The following is an 18386-nucleotide window of genomic DNA, read 5'->3' on the forward strand; positions in this document are numbered from 1 at the left end:
CTCTAGCCTGCCTGACCTCTAGCCTGCCTGCCCATTCTGCCTGTCCTGACCTCGAGTCTGCCTGACCATTCTCCCTGTCCTGACCTCCAGCCTGCCTAACCATTCTGCCTGTCCTGACCTCTAGCCTGCCTGACCATTCTGCCTGTCCTGACCATTCTGCCTGTCCTGACCTCTAGCCTGCCTGACCATTCTGCCTGTCCTGACCTCTAGCCTGCCTGACCATTCTGCCTGTCCTGACCTCTAGCCTGCCTGACCATTCTGCCTGTCTTGACCTTTAGCTTGCCTGACCTCTAGCCTGCCCTGACCATTCTGCCTGTCCTGACCTCTAGCCTGCCTGACCATTCTGCCTGCCCTGACCTCTAGTCTGCCTGACCATTCTGCCTGTCCTGACCTCTAGCCTGCCTGACCATTCTGCCTGCCCTGACCTCTAGCCTGCCTGACCATTCTGCCTGTCCTGACCTCTAGCCTGCCTGCCAAACTGTACCTCCTGGACTCTGATCTGGTTATGACCTTTTGCCTGTCCACGACCATTCTCTTGCCTTCCCCTTTTAGTATATTAATAAATATCAAAGACTTTATCCATCTGCCTCCCGTGCCATCTGGGTCTCGCCTTGTGCCTTAAACCACACTGCTATTCTTTGAGGGTGTCACCTTTTATTTGAGGGTATTTTAATACATGTCTGTTTCACCATTTAGAAAAATAAAACATGCTAACCTCTCACCTTTAACCTCAAATAAAAGGTGACATTCTGTACTGTCACCTAATATGAAACATTGTATCTCAAATCCAAAATGCTGGAGCATAGCACCAAATTTAAAACTGTAAGCTTCACTGTCCAAACACATATGGTGTGGACTATGTGTGTCTGGTAAACACATGTGGATCTGGTGAACAGTTATCACTTGTTGACCAACTACAGGAATACTGACCTCAGAATCTCCAGTTTACAGTGGGGATTCCCCAGTCCAGCAGAGAGCAGCTTCACTCCTGAATCCTTCAGGTCATTGTTACTCAGGTCCAGCTCTCTCAGGTGTGAGGGGTTTGACTCCAGAGCTGAGACCAGAGAAGCACAGCCTTCCTCTGTGACTCCACAGCCTGACAGCCTGACAAAGAGATCATCATGACTTCACAAACACACTGTTAATTTAACACCAGTAGTGTAGAAGGACAATGGCAGATGCATTTGGTTTATTCTCTCAAACAACATATAGATTCATCTTCCGTCTCCTAGAACTGTATGGTCATAATGTTATACTAATGTGAACATCAATGCATTTATTCAATATGTTTTTCAATATAATATTATACACATATTATTATGCATATTTTTCTCTAAACTGAATATTTCTTCCTGATGATTAGTTCTTATATGTCATTTTTATTTACTCACAGAACAGCTCTGGAGGCTTTGACCACTGGCAGCAGCCTCAGAAGACCTTCCTCTGATCTGGAGTATTTCTTCAGGTCAAACACATCCAGCTCCTTTTCTGAAGTCAGCAACACAAAGACCAGAGCTGACCACTGTGCAGGTGACAGTTCGTCTTCTGAAAGACTTCCTGAGTTCAGGAAGCTTTGGATCTCCTCCACTAGAGAATGGTCATTCAGTTCATTCAGACAGTGGAACAGATTGATGCTCCTCTCTGGAGAGGGATTCTCCCTGATCTTCTCCTTGATGTACTTGACTGTTTCTTCATGGCTCTGTGAGCTGCTTCTTGTCTTTGTCAGGAGACCTTGTAAGTGCTTCTGATTGGACTCCAGTGAGAGGCCCAGAAGGAAGCGGAGGAAAAGGTCCAGGTTTCCCGTCTCACTTTGTAAGGCTTTATCCACAGCACTCTTGTAGACAGTAACTTTATGCTTGTCTCTGAACAGCGCAAAACAGTTCCTGGACGTTGATTGCGGTTCATCCATTAGATTTTCATTGTTGTTTATGAATGAGAGGAACACATATACAGCAGCCAGAAACTCCTGAATGCTCAGATGAACAAAGCAGTACACCTTGTCCTGGTACAGCACACATTCCTCTTTAAAGATCTGTGTGCACAATCCTGAGTACACTGAGGCTTCACTGACTTCAATGCCAGCCTCTTTCAGGTCTATTTCATAGAAAATCAGATTGCCTCTCACAAGCTGCTGAAAAGCCAGTTTTCCCAGTGACAGAATGCTCTCTTTATTCCAGTGTGGACCTGTCTCTTCTTTCCCAAGATACTTTTCATTCTTCTGTTTGGTATGAAACTCCACAAGGTGTGTGTACATCTCAGTCAGAGTCTTGGGCATCTCTTCTCTCTTATGTTTCAGCATGTGTTCAAGTACTGTTGCAGAAATCCAACAGAAGACTGGAATGTGGCACATGATGTGGAGGCTCCTTGATGTCTTTATGTGTGAGATGATTCTGCTGGCCAGGTCCTCGTCACTGAATCTCTTCCTGAAGTACTCCTCCTTCTGTGGGTCATTGAACCCTCGTACCTCTGTCACCTGGTCAACACACCCTGAAGGGATCCTATTGGCTGCTGCAGGTCGGGTAGTTATCCAGAGGAGAGCAGAGGGAAGCAGATTTCCCTTGATGAGATTTGTCAGCAGAACATCCACTGAGGTTGACTTTGTGACGTCACAACAGATCTTGTTCTTCTGGAAGTCTAGGGGCAGTCGGCACTCATCCAGACCATCAAAGATTAACAGAACTTTGTACTTGTTGTAGTTGGAGATTCCTGATTGTTTGGTTTCCATTGAGAAGTGATTGAGAAGTTCAATGAAAGTGTGTTTGTCCTCTTTCATCAAATTCAGCTCCCGGAAAGGGAATGAAAATACAAATTGGACATCCTGATTTGCTTTTCCTTCAGCCCAGTCCAGAATAAACTTCTGCACAGAGACTGTTTTTCCAATGCCAGCGACTCCCTTTGTCAGCACAGTTCTGATACGTTTGTCTTGTCCAGTTAAGGGTGTGAAGATGTCGTTACATTTGATTGCAGTCTCTGGTCTTGCTTGTTTCCTGGTTGTTGTCTCAATCTGTCTCAGCTCATGTTCATCATTGACCTCTCCTGTTCCACCCTCTGTGATGTAGAGCTCTGTGTAGATCTTATTGAGAAGTGTTGGGTTTCCTTGTTTAGCGATCCCCTCAAATACACATTCAAACTTCTTCTTTAGATTAGATTTGAGTTCACGTTGGCAAATCACAGCAAGCTCATCTGAATGAAGAAATAACAGAGGATATTAATATTACGTCTGTTTTAATGCCTACACTATTGAAGGACTGTTATAAAGTTTTAAATTATAATCATTTATTCTCTTAACTGACTGTAAATGTGTAAATGTTTTCATAATGCATTACAGACTGGTGTGACTGATTATATTATTATTGGTATTATTGATGGTATTATTAATGTTGTCTCTCTCTTTCTCTAAATTAATCACCACAACACATCCCTGCTGCTACTTGATGAGGTCACTAGGTGTTGTGTTAAGGCTGCTACAATATCATTGAGTTACACAGCTACTTTAGCTGTACTTTAGCTACAGCTTTTAAATGTTATAAAACAGCATTCAACATGAGGCAGACAGATCTCACTTTTCTCCAGTATGTCAGCAAGCTCCTTCTGGTTCATTTTCCTCAGGACGTGCAGTGTGATCTTCAGAGCCCCCTCTCTGGCACTGCTCTCCTGCTTCTCATCTTCAGCATCCACCACTTCCTTATCCTGCTTCTGACTCTCAAAGCCTTCTGGGAGTTCTGGACTAAGAATCCTCTTGAACATCTTCAGCTCGTTCTTCACAAATGTCATAATTTTCTCTTCAAGCATCTGGAATAAATTAAGTAAATAAGTTAAGCAAGAGACAAAATGCTTTCTCATTAACACATTAATGAATGATTGACAGATCAACTTTACTTGAGGTAAACAAAAACAAATGTACATAACAGGACCACATACACTGAATATGGAGGCCAGGTCTGTTTGATGACTCTGGGAAGACTGACCACTGAGAATCTCTGACTCTTGGTTTCTGTGGACAAAACATGAGATTACATCTCCTCATCCAGGGAGTACACACACACACACGCACACACACGCACACGCACGCACACACACACGGAGGGAATGTTGTGTTTGTTTAAAATTGTTTTAGGACTATGAAAATGGACAAAAGGATTAGCCTATGGATTATGAAAACAACAAAAAGAAATGTGAAAATGGGAGAGGAGAAATGACTAGAGACAGTGTTGTTTAACTCACTGACCATGACCCATGAGTTCTTCTTACCTTGGTTCAGTAGAAAAGTCTCCCTCTCTAAAGGATATAGGATTATTCATAGACAGGTCACTCTTCATGGACACACAGCTGGGAACAGGGGAGGCTGGTCTCTCCTGCTTGATTGGACTTCAACACAACAGAGACAAACATTACATCTCTCATCTACTCTGAGCTCAGATGGGGAAGCAGAAGAAGAGTTTAATTCCAAAAAGCTATATATCCATTTTCAGAAATGTTCGTAAATTAGCTTTTATTGTTTAAAGAAGTTATGTTTATGTTAAGTTATTTGCTAAATGAGATGGCAGGTGGGTACCTGCTTCTATAAACCAATGAGGAGATGGCATGTGGGTACCTGCTTCTGTAAACCAATGAGGAGATGGCACATGGGTACCTGCTTCTATAAACCAATGAGGAGATGGCACATGGGTACCTGCTTCTATAAACCAATGAGGAGATGGCACGTGGGTACCTGCTTCTATAAACCAATGAGGAGATGGCACGTGGGTACCTGCTTCTATAAACCAATGAGGAGATGGCACGTGGGTACCTGCCTCTATAAACCAATGAGGAGATGGCACGTGGGTACCTGCTTCTATAAACCAATGAGGAGATGGCATGTGGGTACCTGCTTCTATAAACCAATGAGGAGATGGCACATGGGTACCTGCTTCTATAAACCAATGAGGAGATGGCACGTGGGTACCTGCTTCTATAAACCACTGAGGAGATGGCACGTGGGTACCTGCTTCTATAAACCAATGAGGAGATGGCACGTGGGTACCTGCTTCTATAAACCAATGAGGAGATGGCACGTGGGTACCTGCCTCTATAAACCAATGAGGAGATGGCACGTGGGTACCTGCTTCTATAAACCAATGAGGAGATGGCATGTGGGTACCTGCTTCTATAAACCAATGAGGAGATGGCACATGGGTACCTGCTTCTATAAACCAATGAGGAGATGGCACGTGGGTACCTGCTTCTATAAACCAATGAGGAGATGCAGAGCGAACTGCGTCACAAATAGAACTGACTTCAAGACGCTCGTTGGCGACGCGAGCAGTGTGTGTCATCGTTGTAGTCAGCCCCGCTAAAAGGCTGGTGTCGTTACTCTGCCTTCTCCGGGGGCATGTTGAGGTAAATTTACTAACCGGGAGGGTTGAATGATGTAATTTATTGGTGGGCTGGAAGACGCACTCTTGTCTTTTCTATTCCGAGGTTGTTTACTCACAATATCAGATATTAAGATGTTTTTTATAATGAATGTTTACTGAGGTTGAGGCTCTGACTAGTGATTATTTACCCGGTGTTCAATACCTGCTATTGAGGCGCCCTGAAAATAATATTCAAAAGATTGGTCCTTGGACCCAGAGGGGTTAAACACTAAAGTTACCGTCCATCTAGTGAAGAGAGGAGAACCGGACAGAGGTAGCCAGCATCCGTCAATGAGAGAATGATGTATTGTTAGCTAAGTTAACTAGGATGCTGCTGGTAGATAGATAGCTAGCTTACCTTGCTGTACCGACTAGCTTGGCTAGCTAGTTGGTCGTTCTGTACCTCGTCTCGATGACGAATCCGGTAAACCACAAAATGAAACAAGGATAGAGAGTGAAAAGGATCTGGCTACACTCATACTGTCCCTGACCGTAAAGAAAAAAGCAAATTGAACAATAAACTTCGGTGTCTCAACACTGTAGTGAACTCCGTCGTTATTCCCCAAGATCACCTCAGCAACTCTGCGCGTAACCGGACAATATGCTTGGCGCCACACCGAACGGGGACGCGGACAGATCTGTACGGGGACGCGGACAGTTCCAGAACGCGGACATGAGCAGTGCAACACAATCAACTAAACCCAGTCTTTACAGTGGGTTACATTAGTAATATTAATTTTTTATTATTATGTAAAACAAACATTCTATGTTTTTTTATATTAATATGTTGAGATCTGGGTCCATATCGTCAAAGTGTCTCAGAGTAGAAAATTGTTCGTATAAGTGCTGAGAATAAAGACATTTTACACTTATGGGTATAAATTAAAGCTATGCATGAAATCTCTAGTCCCACCTAGTCGGCAGATATTCAGGACACCTCGTGAGCTGTCCTAAGTAGTTAAGCGTTAACAGCAGGTGTCTTGATAATACTATAGAATAATGCAGTGAGTCAGTGGTTCCTGCACCACATGTAATTGCTTTGTAGTAGTTAAAATAATGTTTTATATTTCTATATAATCAATCCATAAATAATATAGACCTACATGCAACAGTATGTGTTGTGCTTTTGGCAATGATTTATGTATAATAATTATGTATAACAAGTGATACCATGTATAACTGCATAGCATTTTGTCTTCATTTTGGCAGATTAACTCATGCTTATTTCTGAAGATTTACTCAGGTTGGAGTTGGAGCTGTGACCGAAAGGTGGCTGGTTCGAATCCCGGGCCGGGCGCTGGAAAAAACAGGTGGAATTGATCTGACCACCGGAGGGCTGCTGGGTTCACATCCTCAAAACATGAACCTTTTGTTGATCAGAACTCTAGAGGTTCTTCTTCACTGAACCCAAAAATATATATATAACTTTTAGTGGTTCCATATATTAAGGAAGTGATAGAAGCCTTTTTGGTTCTATAAGGAACCTTCTTTTCTAAGAGTGTATAATAAACACGTTTTTCTTTTGATTATTTAATTATCTACATCATGTTATTTCAAGTTGTCCCTTTGGAGCACAACATCACGTTGTTAAAAAATAATCCTAAATTGGGCATGGCTATAAATTGGGCAATTGAAGGCATCTGGGGCGTAATATGTGTTCGATGAAAATGAACATTGTATGCAACGTTGTAGGCAACATTATTGGCAAGGGACTTGATGCCTACTATGCCAAAGCTATTTAGAGTTGTTAAACGGGTGTGAAGAGTGTGTTGATATAACGGTAATATTGTCAAAATTCTGCTTGAAACAACGATGAGAATTGGTAAAGAAAATATGCGTTCCATTATATTAGTCAATAATTAAGAGTAGGTAAAGTGGTCGTGTCGTGAAAATTCTATCAAATGTCTTACATTGCAACGAGTACAGTCAGGGTGCCGTGGAACCCCTGCAGTACCTCCACAGACCCCGGATTGAGAACCCCTGCAGTACCTCCACAGACCCCGGATTGAGAACCCCTGCAGTACCTCCACAGACCCCGGATTGAGAACCCCTGCAGTACCTCCACAGACCCCGGATTGAGAACCCCTGCAGTACCTCCACAGACCCCGGATTGAGAACCCCTGCAGTACCTCCACAGACCCCGGATTGAGAACCCCTGCAGTACCTCCACAGACCCCGGATTGAGAACCCCTGCAGTACCTCCACAGACTCCGGATTGAGAACCCCTGCAGTACCTCAACAGACCCCGGATTGAGAACCCCTGCAGTACCTCCACAGACCCCGGATTGAGAACCCCTGCAGTACCTCCACAGACCCCGGATTGAGAACCCCTGCAGTACCTCCACAGACCCCGGATTGAGAACCCCTGCAGTACCTCCACAGACCCCGGATTGAGAACCCCTGCAGTACCTCCACAGACCCCGGATTGAGAACCCCTGATTTAGCAGATGCTCTTATTCAGAGTGAATTACAGTAACTGCAGTCATCATATGATATGTAGGTGAGACAACCACATATCACAGTCAAATATACAGGATACCAACATTCCATTCCTGATAAACAATGGATATATAGATATCTAGGTGGATATATAGATATCTAGGTGGATATATAGATATCTAGGTGGATATATAGATATCTAGGTGGATATATAGATATCTAGGTGGATATATAGATATCTAGGTGGATATATAGATATCTAGGTGGATATATAGATATCTAGGTGGATATATAGATATCTAGGTGGAGATATAGATATCTAGGTGGATATATAGATATCTAGGTGGATAAATAGATATCTAGGTGGATATATAGATATCTAGGTGGATATATAGATATCTAGGTGGATATATAGATATCTAGGTGGATATATAGATATCTAGGTGGATATATAGATATCTAGGTGGATATATAGATATCTAGGTGGATATATAGATATCTAGGTGGATATATAGATATCTAGGTGGATATATAGATATCTAGGTGGGTATATAGATATCTAGGTGGATATATAGATATCTAGGTGGATATATAGATATCTAGGTGGATATATAGATATCTAGGTGGATATATAGATATCTAGGTGGATATATAGATATCTAGGTGGATATATAGATATCTAGGTGGATATATAGATATCTAGGTGGATATATAGATATCTAGGTGGATATATAGATATCTAGGTGGATATATAGATATCTAGGTGGATATATAGATATCTAGGTGGAGATATAGATATCTAGGTGGAGATATAGATAGATAGGTGGATATATAGATATCTAGGTGGATAAATAGATATCTAGGTGGATATATAGATATCTAGGTGGATATATAGATATCTAGGTGGATATATAGATATCTAGGTGGATATATAGATATCTAGGTGGATATATAGATATCTAGGTGGATATATAGATATCTAGGTGGATATATAGATATCTAGGTGGATATATAGATATCTAGGTGGATATATAGATATCTAGGTGGGTATATAGATATCTAGGTGGATATATAGATATCTAGGTGGATATATAGATATCTAGGTGGATATATAGATATCTAGGTGGATATATAGATATCTAGGTGGATATATAGATATCTAGGTGGATATATAGATATCTAGGTGGATATATAGATATCTAGGTGGATATATAGATATCTAGGTGGATATATAGATATCTAGGTGGATATATAGATATCTAGGTGGATATATAGATATCTAGGTGGAGATATAGATATCTAGGTGGATATGTGGCATTTTGATAAAAACACATTTTCATACACATCTAAAATCTATTAATTAAAAATCTGAGAACAGTAGTTTTGAAGGTACCCAAGAGCAACCATTTCTGATTTAAAAACAAATGTGAAAAATTGTGTAAATAGCATTTAGGAAATAAACTCTTAATAGTTATTTAAAAAAATGTAATCTCACCTCATAGCTTTGGTGTCATGTTCCCCAGAGAGACTCATTTTAGAGGCAGGACCCCCCTCCTCTCTCTCCCCAGAGAGACTCATTTTAGAGGCAGGGCCCCCCTCCTCTCTCTCCCCAGAGAGACGCCTTTTAGAGGCAGAGAGACTCATTTTAGAGGCAGGTCCCTCCTCTCTCTTCCCAGAGAGACTCATTTTTTCAGAACTGACCCCTAAACAGAGATCCAACATGTTGGTTGTGGTTAACACAGTCATTTTTGAATGTATATTGTTCTCATTTATTAATGATCTCTTATGAAACATTTACTAACAGACATATCGAAACAGTCAGGTGATTTAATGCATCACATGAACATGTAGTTGTGACATTTCATCTCCATGGTAACCGTCAATAATAATAATAAGTCACTGTTTGTTAAGGTAGTTATAGACAGTACAGCAACAATAATAATAATAATAATAAGTCACTGTTTGTTAAGGTAGTTATAGACAGTACAGCAACAATAATAATAATAATAATAAGTCACTGTTTGTTAAGGTAGTTATAGACAGTACAGCAACACAAGGCCATGTCTCACACTATTTGTATTCACTAAAAGTAGGCTATTTATTGTCTTTCAATCTGTTATTTTCTAAATGTATCTGAGAATGTAGACAGAAGGGCTAAAACGAACATGATTGATCTGAGGGGGAAATCACTGGTCCATTCAGAAAGGTTATTTGCAACAAGTAAGAGATGTTATATAACGTAAAGTACACTAGGTTATAATGTATAGTAGTGGGTTGTTAGTGATATGTAGATGTTATATAATGTAAAGTAGACTAGGTTATAATGTATAGTAGTGGTTTGTTAGTGATATGTAGATGTTATATTATGTAAAGTAGGCTAGGTTATAATGTATAATAGCGGGTTGTCAGTGATATGTAGATGTTATATTATGTAAAGTAGACTAGGTTATAATGTATATTAGTGGGTTGTTAGTGATATGTAGATGTTATATTATGTAAAGTAGACTAGGTTATAATGTATAATAGCAGTTTGTTAGTGATATGCAGATCAAGGTCTATACCTCAGCTATAGCCTACATATCATAGATGACCAGTCTAAACCTGTCCAGATCAGTTCACATAATGTTATAGTCCTACCAGTAGCAGGACAGAGAATGTACTGTATATAACCTACATATCATAGATGACCAGTCTAAACCTGTTCAGATCAGTTCACATAACGTTACAGGCCTACCAGTAGCAGAACAGAGAATGTACTGTATATAGCCTACATATCATAGATGACCAGCCTAAACCTGTTCAGGTCAGTTCACATAATGTTATAGGCCTACCAGTAGCAGGACAGAGAATGTACTGTATATAACCTACATATCATAGACAACCAGCCTAAACCTGTTCAGATCAGTACACATAATGTTATAGGCCTACCAGTAGCAGGACAGAGAATGTACTGTATATAACCTACATATCATAGATGACCAGTCTAAACCTATTCAGATCAGTACACATAATGTTATAGGCCTACCAGTAGCAGGACAGAGAATCTACACTATATATACAAAAGTATATGGACACCCCTTCAAATTAGTGGATTCAGCTATTTCAGCCACACCCATTGCTGACAGGTGTATAAAATCGAGCAGACCGCCATGCAATCTCCATAGACAAACATTGGCAGTAGAATGACCCATACTGAAGAGCTCAGTGACTTTCAACGTGGCACCGTCATAGGATGCCACCGTTCCAACAAGTCAGTTCATCAAATTCCTGCCCTGCTATAGCTGCTCCGGTCAACAGTAAGTGCTGTTATAGTGAAGTGGAAACGTCTAGGAGCAACAACGGCTCAACCGTGAAGTGGTAGGCCATACAAGCTCACAGAACGGGCCAACCGAGTGCAGAAGAGCATAAAAATGGTCTGTCCTCGGTTGCAACACTCACTACCAAGTTCCAAACTGCAACGTCAGCAAAATAACTGTTTGTCGGGAGGAAATCAGTTTCCATGACAGAGCAGCCGCACACAAGATCACCATGTGCAATGCCAAGCATCGGCTTGAGTGGTGTAAAGCCGCCGCCATTGGACTCTGGAGCAGTGGAAACGTGTTCGTTGGAGTTATGAGTCACGCTTCACCATCTGGCAGTCCGACGGACTAATCTGGGTTTGGCGGATGCCAGGAAAACACTACCTGCCCGAATGCATAGTGCCAACGGTAAAGTTTGGTGAAGGAGGAATAATGGTCTGGGGCTGTTCTTCATGGTTTGGGCCCCCTAGTTCTAGTGAAGAGAAATCTTAACGCTACAGCATAAAATAACATTATAGACGATTCTGTGCTTCCAACTTTGTGGCAACAGTTTGTGGCAACAGGCCCTTTCCTTTTTCAGCATGACAATGCACAAAGTGAGGTCCATACAGAAATGGCTTGTCGAGATTGGTGTGTAAGAACTTGACTGGCCTGCACCAAGCCCTGACCTCATCCCCATCGAACACCAGGCTTAATCGCCCAACATCAGTGCCCGACCTCCCTAATGCTCTTGTGGCTGAATGGAAGAAAGTCCCCACAGCAATGTTCCAACTTCTAGTGGAAAGCCTTCCCAGAAGAGTGGAGGCTGTTATAGCAGCAAAGGGGGGACCAACTCCATATTAATGGCTATGATTTTGGAATGAGATGTTCGACTAGCAGGTGTCCACATACTTTTGGTCATGTAGTGTATATAGCCTAATCTAAATCAAATCAAATGTTATTGGTCACAATGTCTGAGCGGCATAGACTAAGATACAGTAGAATAGTATAGAATACAGTATATACATATGAGATGAGTAATACATAGACTAAGATACTGTAGAATAGTATAGAATACAGTATATACATATGAGATGAGTAATACATAGACTAAGATACAGTAGAATAGTATAGAATGCAGTATATACATATGAGATGAGTAATGCCAGATATTTATAGCCGAGGCCAGATACTTTTCACAACATTTCCAACAGAGACCATCAGGTTGGTCGGCATGATTAGTGATCATACTGTAGCTCAAACCTACTGTGACTGTTGAATGTCTGACGATGACCTAACTTTATAATAGTTCGTAGCCTACCTACCAGAATCTGCCCGTCTTTCTTTCAAATCAACACATGTATCTGTCTTCTAATGCAGTGGTGTAAAGTACTTCAGTAAAAATAATTTAAAGTACAACTTTAGTAGTTTTTGGGGGGAATCTGTCCTTTACTTTACTATTTATATTTTTAACAACTTTTACTTCACTACATTCATAAATAAAATAATGTATTTTTTACTCCATACATTTTCCCTGACAACCAAAAGTACTCGTTACATTTTGAATGCTTAGCAGGACAGGGAAATGGTCCAATTCACACACTTATCAGTTGAACTGCCTCTGATCTGGCGGACTCACTAAACACAAATGCTTTGTTTTTAAATTATGTCTGAGTGTTGGAGTGTGACCCTGGCTATCCATAAATTAAAACAAGAACAACAAGAAAATTGTGCCGTCTGGTTTGCTTAATATAAGGAATTTTTAAATATTACTACTTTGCTTTTACTTTTGATACTTAATTATATTTAAAACCAAATACTTTTAGACTTTTACTGAAGTAGTATTTTACTGGGTGACTTTCACTTTTACTTGAGTCATGTTCTATGAAGGAATCTTTCCTTTTACTCCAGTTTGAGAACTGAGTTCTGTTTCCACCACTGTTCTAACGTTCCATATGAGACACAGTTTCAACAGACATTCTGGAACTGCGTCGGCTACAAAGTTACTTTACATTTCAGATCAGGAAATAAAGTCACGGTCACTGGGTGAATTCGTTTTGTATTGCCCAGCTCCCCGGGTGCGCAGAGTTTGCGCATTTTAGACCATTCTATTGGTCCTTAAAATAAATGTCCACTCCCCTGTAGCACCGGGCCATGCAAAACGAACATCCCACTGTCGCAGCGCACTGAGACACAGAGTTCTAAACCCAGACACGTTTCTTCAAGACATCTCTCTTACATTATTTTTGATAACATATAATTTACACGAAACCAAGTTGAGCTGTGTTTTTTTCCTCCAAAATGTGAGTTACTGTCGGCCTTTAATAATTGTAAACAGGCCTACAAACCCAAAAGGTTTTAATTTGAGAATGTTCATTTGTATGCCTCAAATATTAAACTGTCTTAAAATATTTGATGATTAGTTGAATCAGGTGTGTAAGTGCTGGTAAGAACAAAAGGATTGAGAAACCCTGAGATAAACATAAAACCATATTATTGAAAAGCTCCTCCACCATCTTTATCAGACGTTTTACTGATAACATGTAGGCCTACTGATTAGTTTACACTTTGAAAACTGCTGTCTGTCAGCAACTCAGCTCCAGTAGCAGTTCTACTAACTAGTAATATCTCATTCCAGGTATTCATTCTCTTACTCTGTCCTTTAGAATAGATTATTGTTCAAAGATACTTACTTTATTTGTTAGTTCTCTCCATATAGTGTTTTCTGCTCTGTCCTCAAAATGGATCCTTTCCAAAAGAACAACTTTACTTTCTGTTCCCCATTTTTGTAGTGACTTCTTGGTCGACCCCCAATTTTCCCTTTTGTCTAACAGCCGCCATGCCGGTTCAGCCACTAGGGCCTATTTCTCCCATCATTTCATGTAACCATTTTAAGTTTGTTTGTTTGTTTATGCATTTCTGTGAATTACTTAGTTAGTAATAAATAAATGATTTAAGACAATTGATGTATGGATGACTCATAGTGAAGACTGGGTTCGTGCAGATAACCAACAATTTACGACGTTTGGAATGAGACTAACGTGAGGTAAAGTTAATAAATCATTAATCAGAAGACAATTGATCAGATTTGAAAATATCTGAAAGGTTATATTGGGAAATTATAACTTTGTAATCTGACTACTTTCCCTGGTGCCCTCGAATTCATAGTTAATTAGTTACGTTATTAATCAGTTAATCGCGTAATAACTAATTACAGGAATCTTTGATGTAAACTATAAGTCTTCAATTTAATCATAGCAAAGACACGACAACTGTTACCACTATTTAGGGTATTTTGAACGGGCTGATACAGTGTCACCACTATTTAGGGTGTTTAGAAGGGGCTAATACAGTGTTACCACTATTTAGGGTGTTTTGAAGGGGCTGATACAGTGTTACCACTATTTAGGGTGTTTTGAAGGGGCTGATAAAGTGTTACCACTATGTAGGGTGTTTAGAAGGGGCTGATACAGTGTTACCACTATTTAGGGTGTTTTGAAGGGGCTGATACAGTGTTACCACTATTTAGGGTGTTTTGAAGGGGCTGATACAGTGTTACCACTATTTAGGGTGTTTTGAAGGGGCTGATACAGTGTTACCACTATTTAGGGTGTTTAGAAGGGGCTGATACAGTGTTACCACTATTTAGGGTGTTTTGAAGGGGCTGATACAGTGTTACCACTATTTAGGGTGTTTAGAAGGGGCTGATACAGTGTTACCACTATTTAGGGTGTTTTGAAGGGGCTGATACAGTGTTACCACTATTTAGGGTGTTTAGAAGGGGCTGATACAGTGTTACCACTATTTCAGGGTGTTTTGAAGGGGCTGATACAGTGTTACCACTATTTAGGGTGTTTAGAAGGGGCTGATACAGTGTTACCACTATTTAGGGTGTTTAGAAGGGGCTGATACAGTGTTACCACTATTTAGGGTGTTTTGAAGGGGCTGATACAGTGTTACCACTATTTAGGGTGTTTAGAAGGGGCTGATACAGTGTTACCACTATTTAGTCTGATCAGGGCTCCTGTTACCATTTGTAACAGGGAACAACTTATTATAGCTTATTATATTGTCGACTGACCTTCAAATAGGCTACGCAAAACAGGACTATATGTGATAATAAGCACATCTTCATAGAGGAGTTTATTATAGACCTCTAATAGACTAGGTGGAGATATAGATTATAATACATATAGACCTCTAATAGACTAGGTGGAGATATAGATTATAATACATATATTGACATGCTGCTTGGGTTCTGTAGACTACTACTGTATCATACTGACATGCTGCTTGGGTTCTGTAGGCCACTACTGTATCATATTGACATGCTGCTTGGGTTCTGTAGGCTACTACTGTATCATATTGACATGCTGCTTGGGTTCTGTAGACTACTACTGTATCATATTGACATGCTGGCTACTACTGTATCATATTGACATGCTGCTTGGCTCCTGTAGGCTACTACTGTATCATATTGACATGCTGCTTGGGTTCTGTAGACTACTACTGTATCATATTGACATGCTGCTTGGGTTCTGTAGACTACTACTGTATCATATTGACATGCTGGCTACTACTGTATCATATTGACATGCTGCTTGGCTCCTGTAGGCTACTACTGTATCATATTGACATGCTGCTTGGGTTCTGTAGACTACTACTGTATCATATTGACATGCTGCTTGGGTTCTGTAGACTACTACTGTATCATATTGACATGCTGGCTACTACTGTATCATATTGACATGCTGCTTGGCTCCTGTAGGCTACTACTGTATCATATTGACATGCTGCTTGGGTTCTGTAGACTACTAGTGTATCATATTGACATGCTGCTTGGATTCCGTAGGCTACTACTGTATCATATTGACATGCTGCTTGGGTTCTGTAGGCTACTACTGTATCATATTGACATGCTGGCTACTACTGTATCATATTGACATGCTGCTTGGGTTCTGTAGACTACTACTGTATCATATTGACATGCTGCTTGGGTTCTGTAGGCTACTACTGTATCATATTGACATGCTGCTTGGGTTCTGTAGGCTACTACTGTATCATATTGACATGCTGCTTGGGTTCTGTAGACTACTACTGTATCATATTGACATGCTGCTTGGGTTCTGTAGGCTACTACTGTATCATATTGACATGCTGCTTGGGTTCTGTAGACTACTACTGTATCATATTGACATGCTGCTTGGGTTCTGTAGGCTACTACTGTATCATATTGACATGCTGCTTGGGTTCTGTAGGCTACTACTGTATCATATTGACATGCTGCTTGGGTTCTGTAGACTACTACTGTATCATATTGACATGCTGCTTGGGTTCTGTAGACTACTACTGTATCATATTGACATGCTGCTTGGGTTCTGTAGACTACTACTGTATCATATTGACATGCTGCTTGGGTTCTGTAGACTACTACTGTATCATATTGACATGCTGCTTGGGTTCTGTAGACTACTACTGTATCATATTGACATGCTGCTTGGGTTCTGTAGACTACTACTGTATCATATTGACATGCTGCTTGGGTTCTGTAGACTACTACTGTATCATATTGACATGCTGCTTGGGTTCTGTAGACTACTACTGTATCATATTGACATGCTGCTTGGGTTCTGTAGACTACTACTGTATCATATTGACATGCTGCTTGGGTTCTGTAGACTACTACTGTATCATATTGACATGCTGCTTGGGTTCTGTAGACTACTACTGTATCATATTGACATGCTGCTTGGGTTCTGTAGACTACTACTGTATCATATTGACATGCTGCTTGGGTTCTGTAGACTACTACTGTATCATATTGACATGCTGCTTGGGTTCTGTAGACTACTACTGTATCATATTGACATGCTGCTTGGGTTCTGTAGACTACTACTGTATCATATTGACATGCTGCTTGGTTTCTGTAGACTACTACTGTATCATATTGACATGCTGCTTGGGTTCTGTAGGCTACTACTGTATCATATTGACATGCTGCTTGGGTTCTGTAGACTACTACTGTATCATATTGACATGCTGCTTGGGTTCTGTAGACTACTACTGTATCATATTGACATGCTGCTTGGGTTCTGTAGACTACTACTGTATCATATTGACATGCTGCTTGGGTTCTGTAGGCTACTACTGTATCATATTGACATGCTGCTTGGGTTCTGTAGACTACTACTGTATCATATTGACATGCTGCTTGGGTTCTGTAGACTACTACTGTATCATATTGACATGCTGCTTGGGTTCTGTAGGCTACTACTGTATCATATTGACATGCTGCTTGGGTTCTGTAGACTACTACTGTATCATATTGACATGCTGCTTGGGTTCTGTAGGCTACTACTGTATCATATTGACATGCTGCTTGGGTTCTGTAGACTACTACTGTATCATATTGACATGCTGCTTGGGTTCTGTAGACTACTACTGTATCATATTGACATGCTGGCTACTACTGTATCATATTGACATGCTGCTTGGCTCCTGTAGGCTACTACTGTATCATATTGACTTGCTGCTTGGGTTCTGTAGACTACTACTGTATCATATTGACATGCTGCTTGGGTTCTGTAGACTACTACTGTATCATATTGACATGCTGCTTGGGTTCTGTAGACTACTACTGTATCATATTGACATGCTGCTTGGGTTCTGTAGACTACTACTGTATCATATTGACATGCTGCTTGGGTTCTGTAGACTACTACTGTATCATATTGACATGCTGCTTGGGTTCTGTAGACTACTACTGTATCATATTGACATGCTGCTTGGGTTCTGTAGACTACTACTGTATCATATTGACATGCTGCTTGGGTTCTGTAGACTACTACTGTATCATATTGACATGCTGCTTGGGTTCTGTAGACTACTACTGTATCATATTGACATGCTGCTTGGGTTCTGTAGACTACTACTGTATCATATTGACATGCTGCTTGGGTTCTGTAGACTACTACTGTATCATATTGACATCCTGCTTGGGTTCTGTAGACTACTACTGTATCATATTGACATGCTGCTTGGGTTCTGTAGACTACTACTGTATCATATTGACATGCTGCTTGGGTTCTGTAGACTACTACTGTATCATATTGACATGCTGCTTGGGTTCTGTAGGCTACTACTATATCTTATTGACATGCTGCTTGGGTTCTGTAGACTACTACTGTATCATATTGACATGCTGCTTGGGTTCTGTAGGCTACTACTGTATCATATTGACATGCTGCTTGGGTTCTGTAGACTACTACTGTAT

General features: G+C 40.6%; 2 protein-coding genes across 2 annotated transcripts in view; one reads left to right on the forward strand and one right to left on the reverse strand.

Moving 5' to 3' along the window:
- LOC139540780 (NLR family CARD domain-containing protein 3-like) overlaps positions 1-9466 on the reverse strand; it is a 301765-nt gene extending 292299 nt beyond the window's left edge. The window contains exon 1 of the mRNA XM_071345146.1: positions 9331-9466. Within this exon, the coding sequence (XP_071201247.1) occupies positions 9331-9413 (83 nt within the window). The 5' untranslated portion in view covers positions 9414-9466. The remainder of the gene's footprint in view (positions 1-9330) is intronic.
- Positions 1-18386, forward strand: part of LOC139537693 (NLR family CARD domain-containing protein 3-like) — a 426333-nt gene that overhangs the window by 354253 nt on the left and 53694 nt on the right. The window lies entirely within an intron of this gene.

Source organism: Salvelinus alpinus, chromosome 1 (assembly GCF_045679555.1).
Source record: "Salvelinus alpinus chromosome 1, SLU_Salpinus.1, whole genome shotgun sequence".
Classification (NCBI taxonomy): domain Eukaryota; kingdom Metazoa; phylum Chordata; class Actinopteri; order Salmoniformes; family Salmonidae; genus Salvelinus; species Salvelinus alpinus.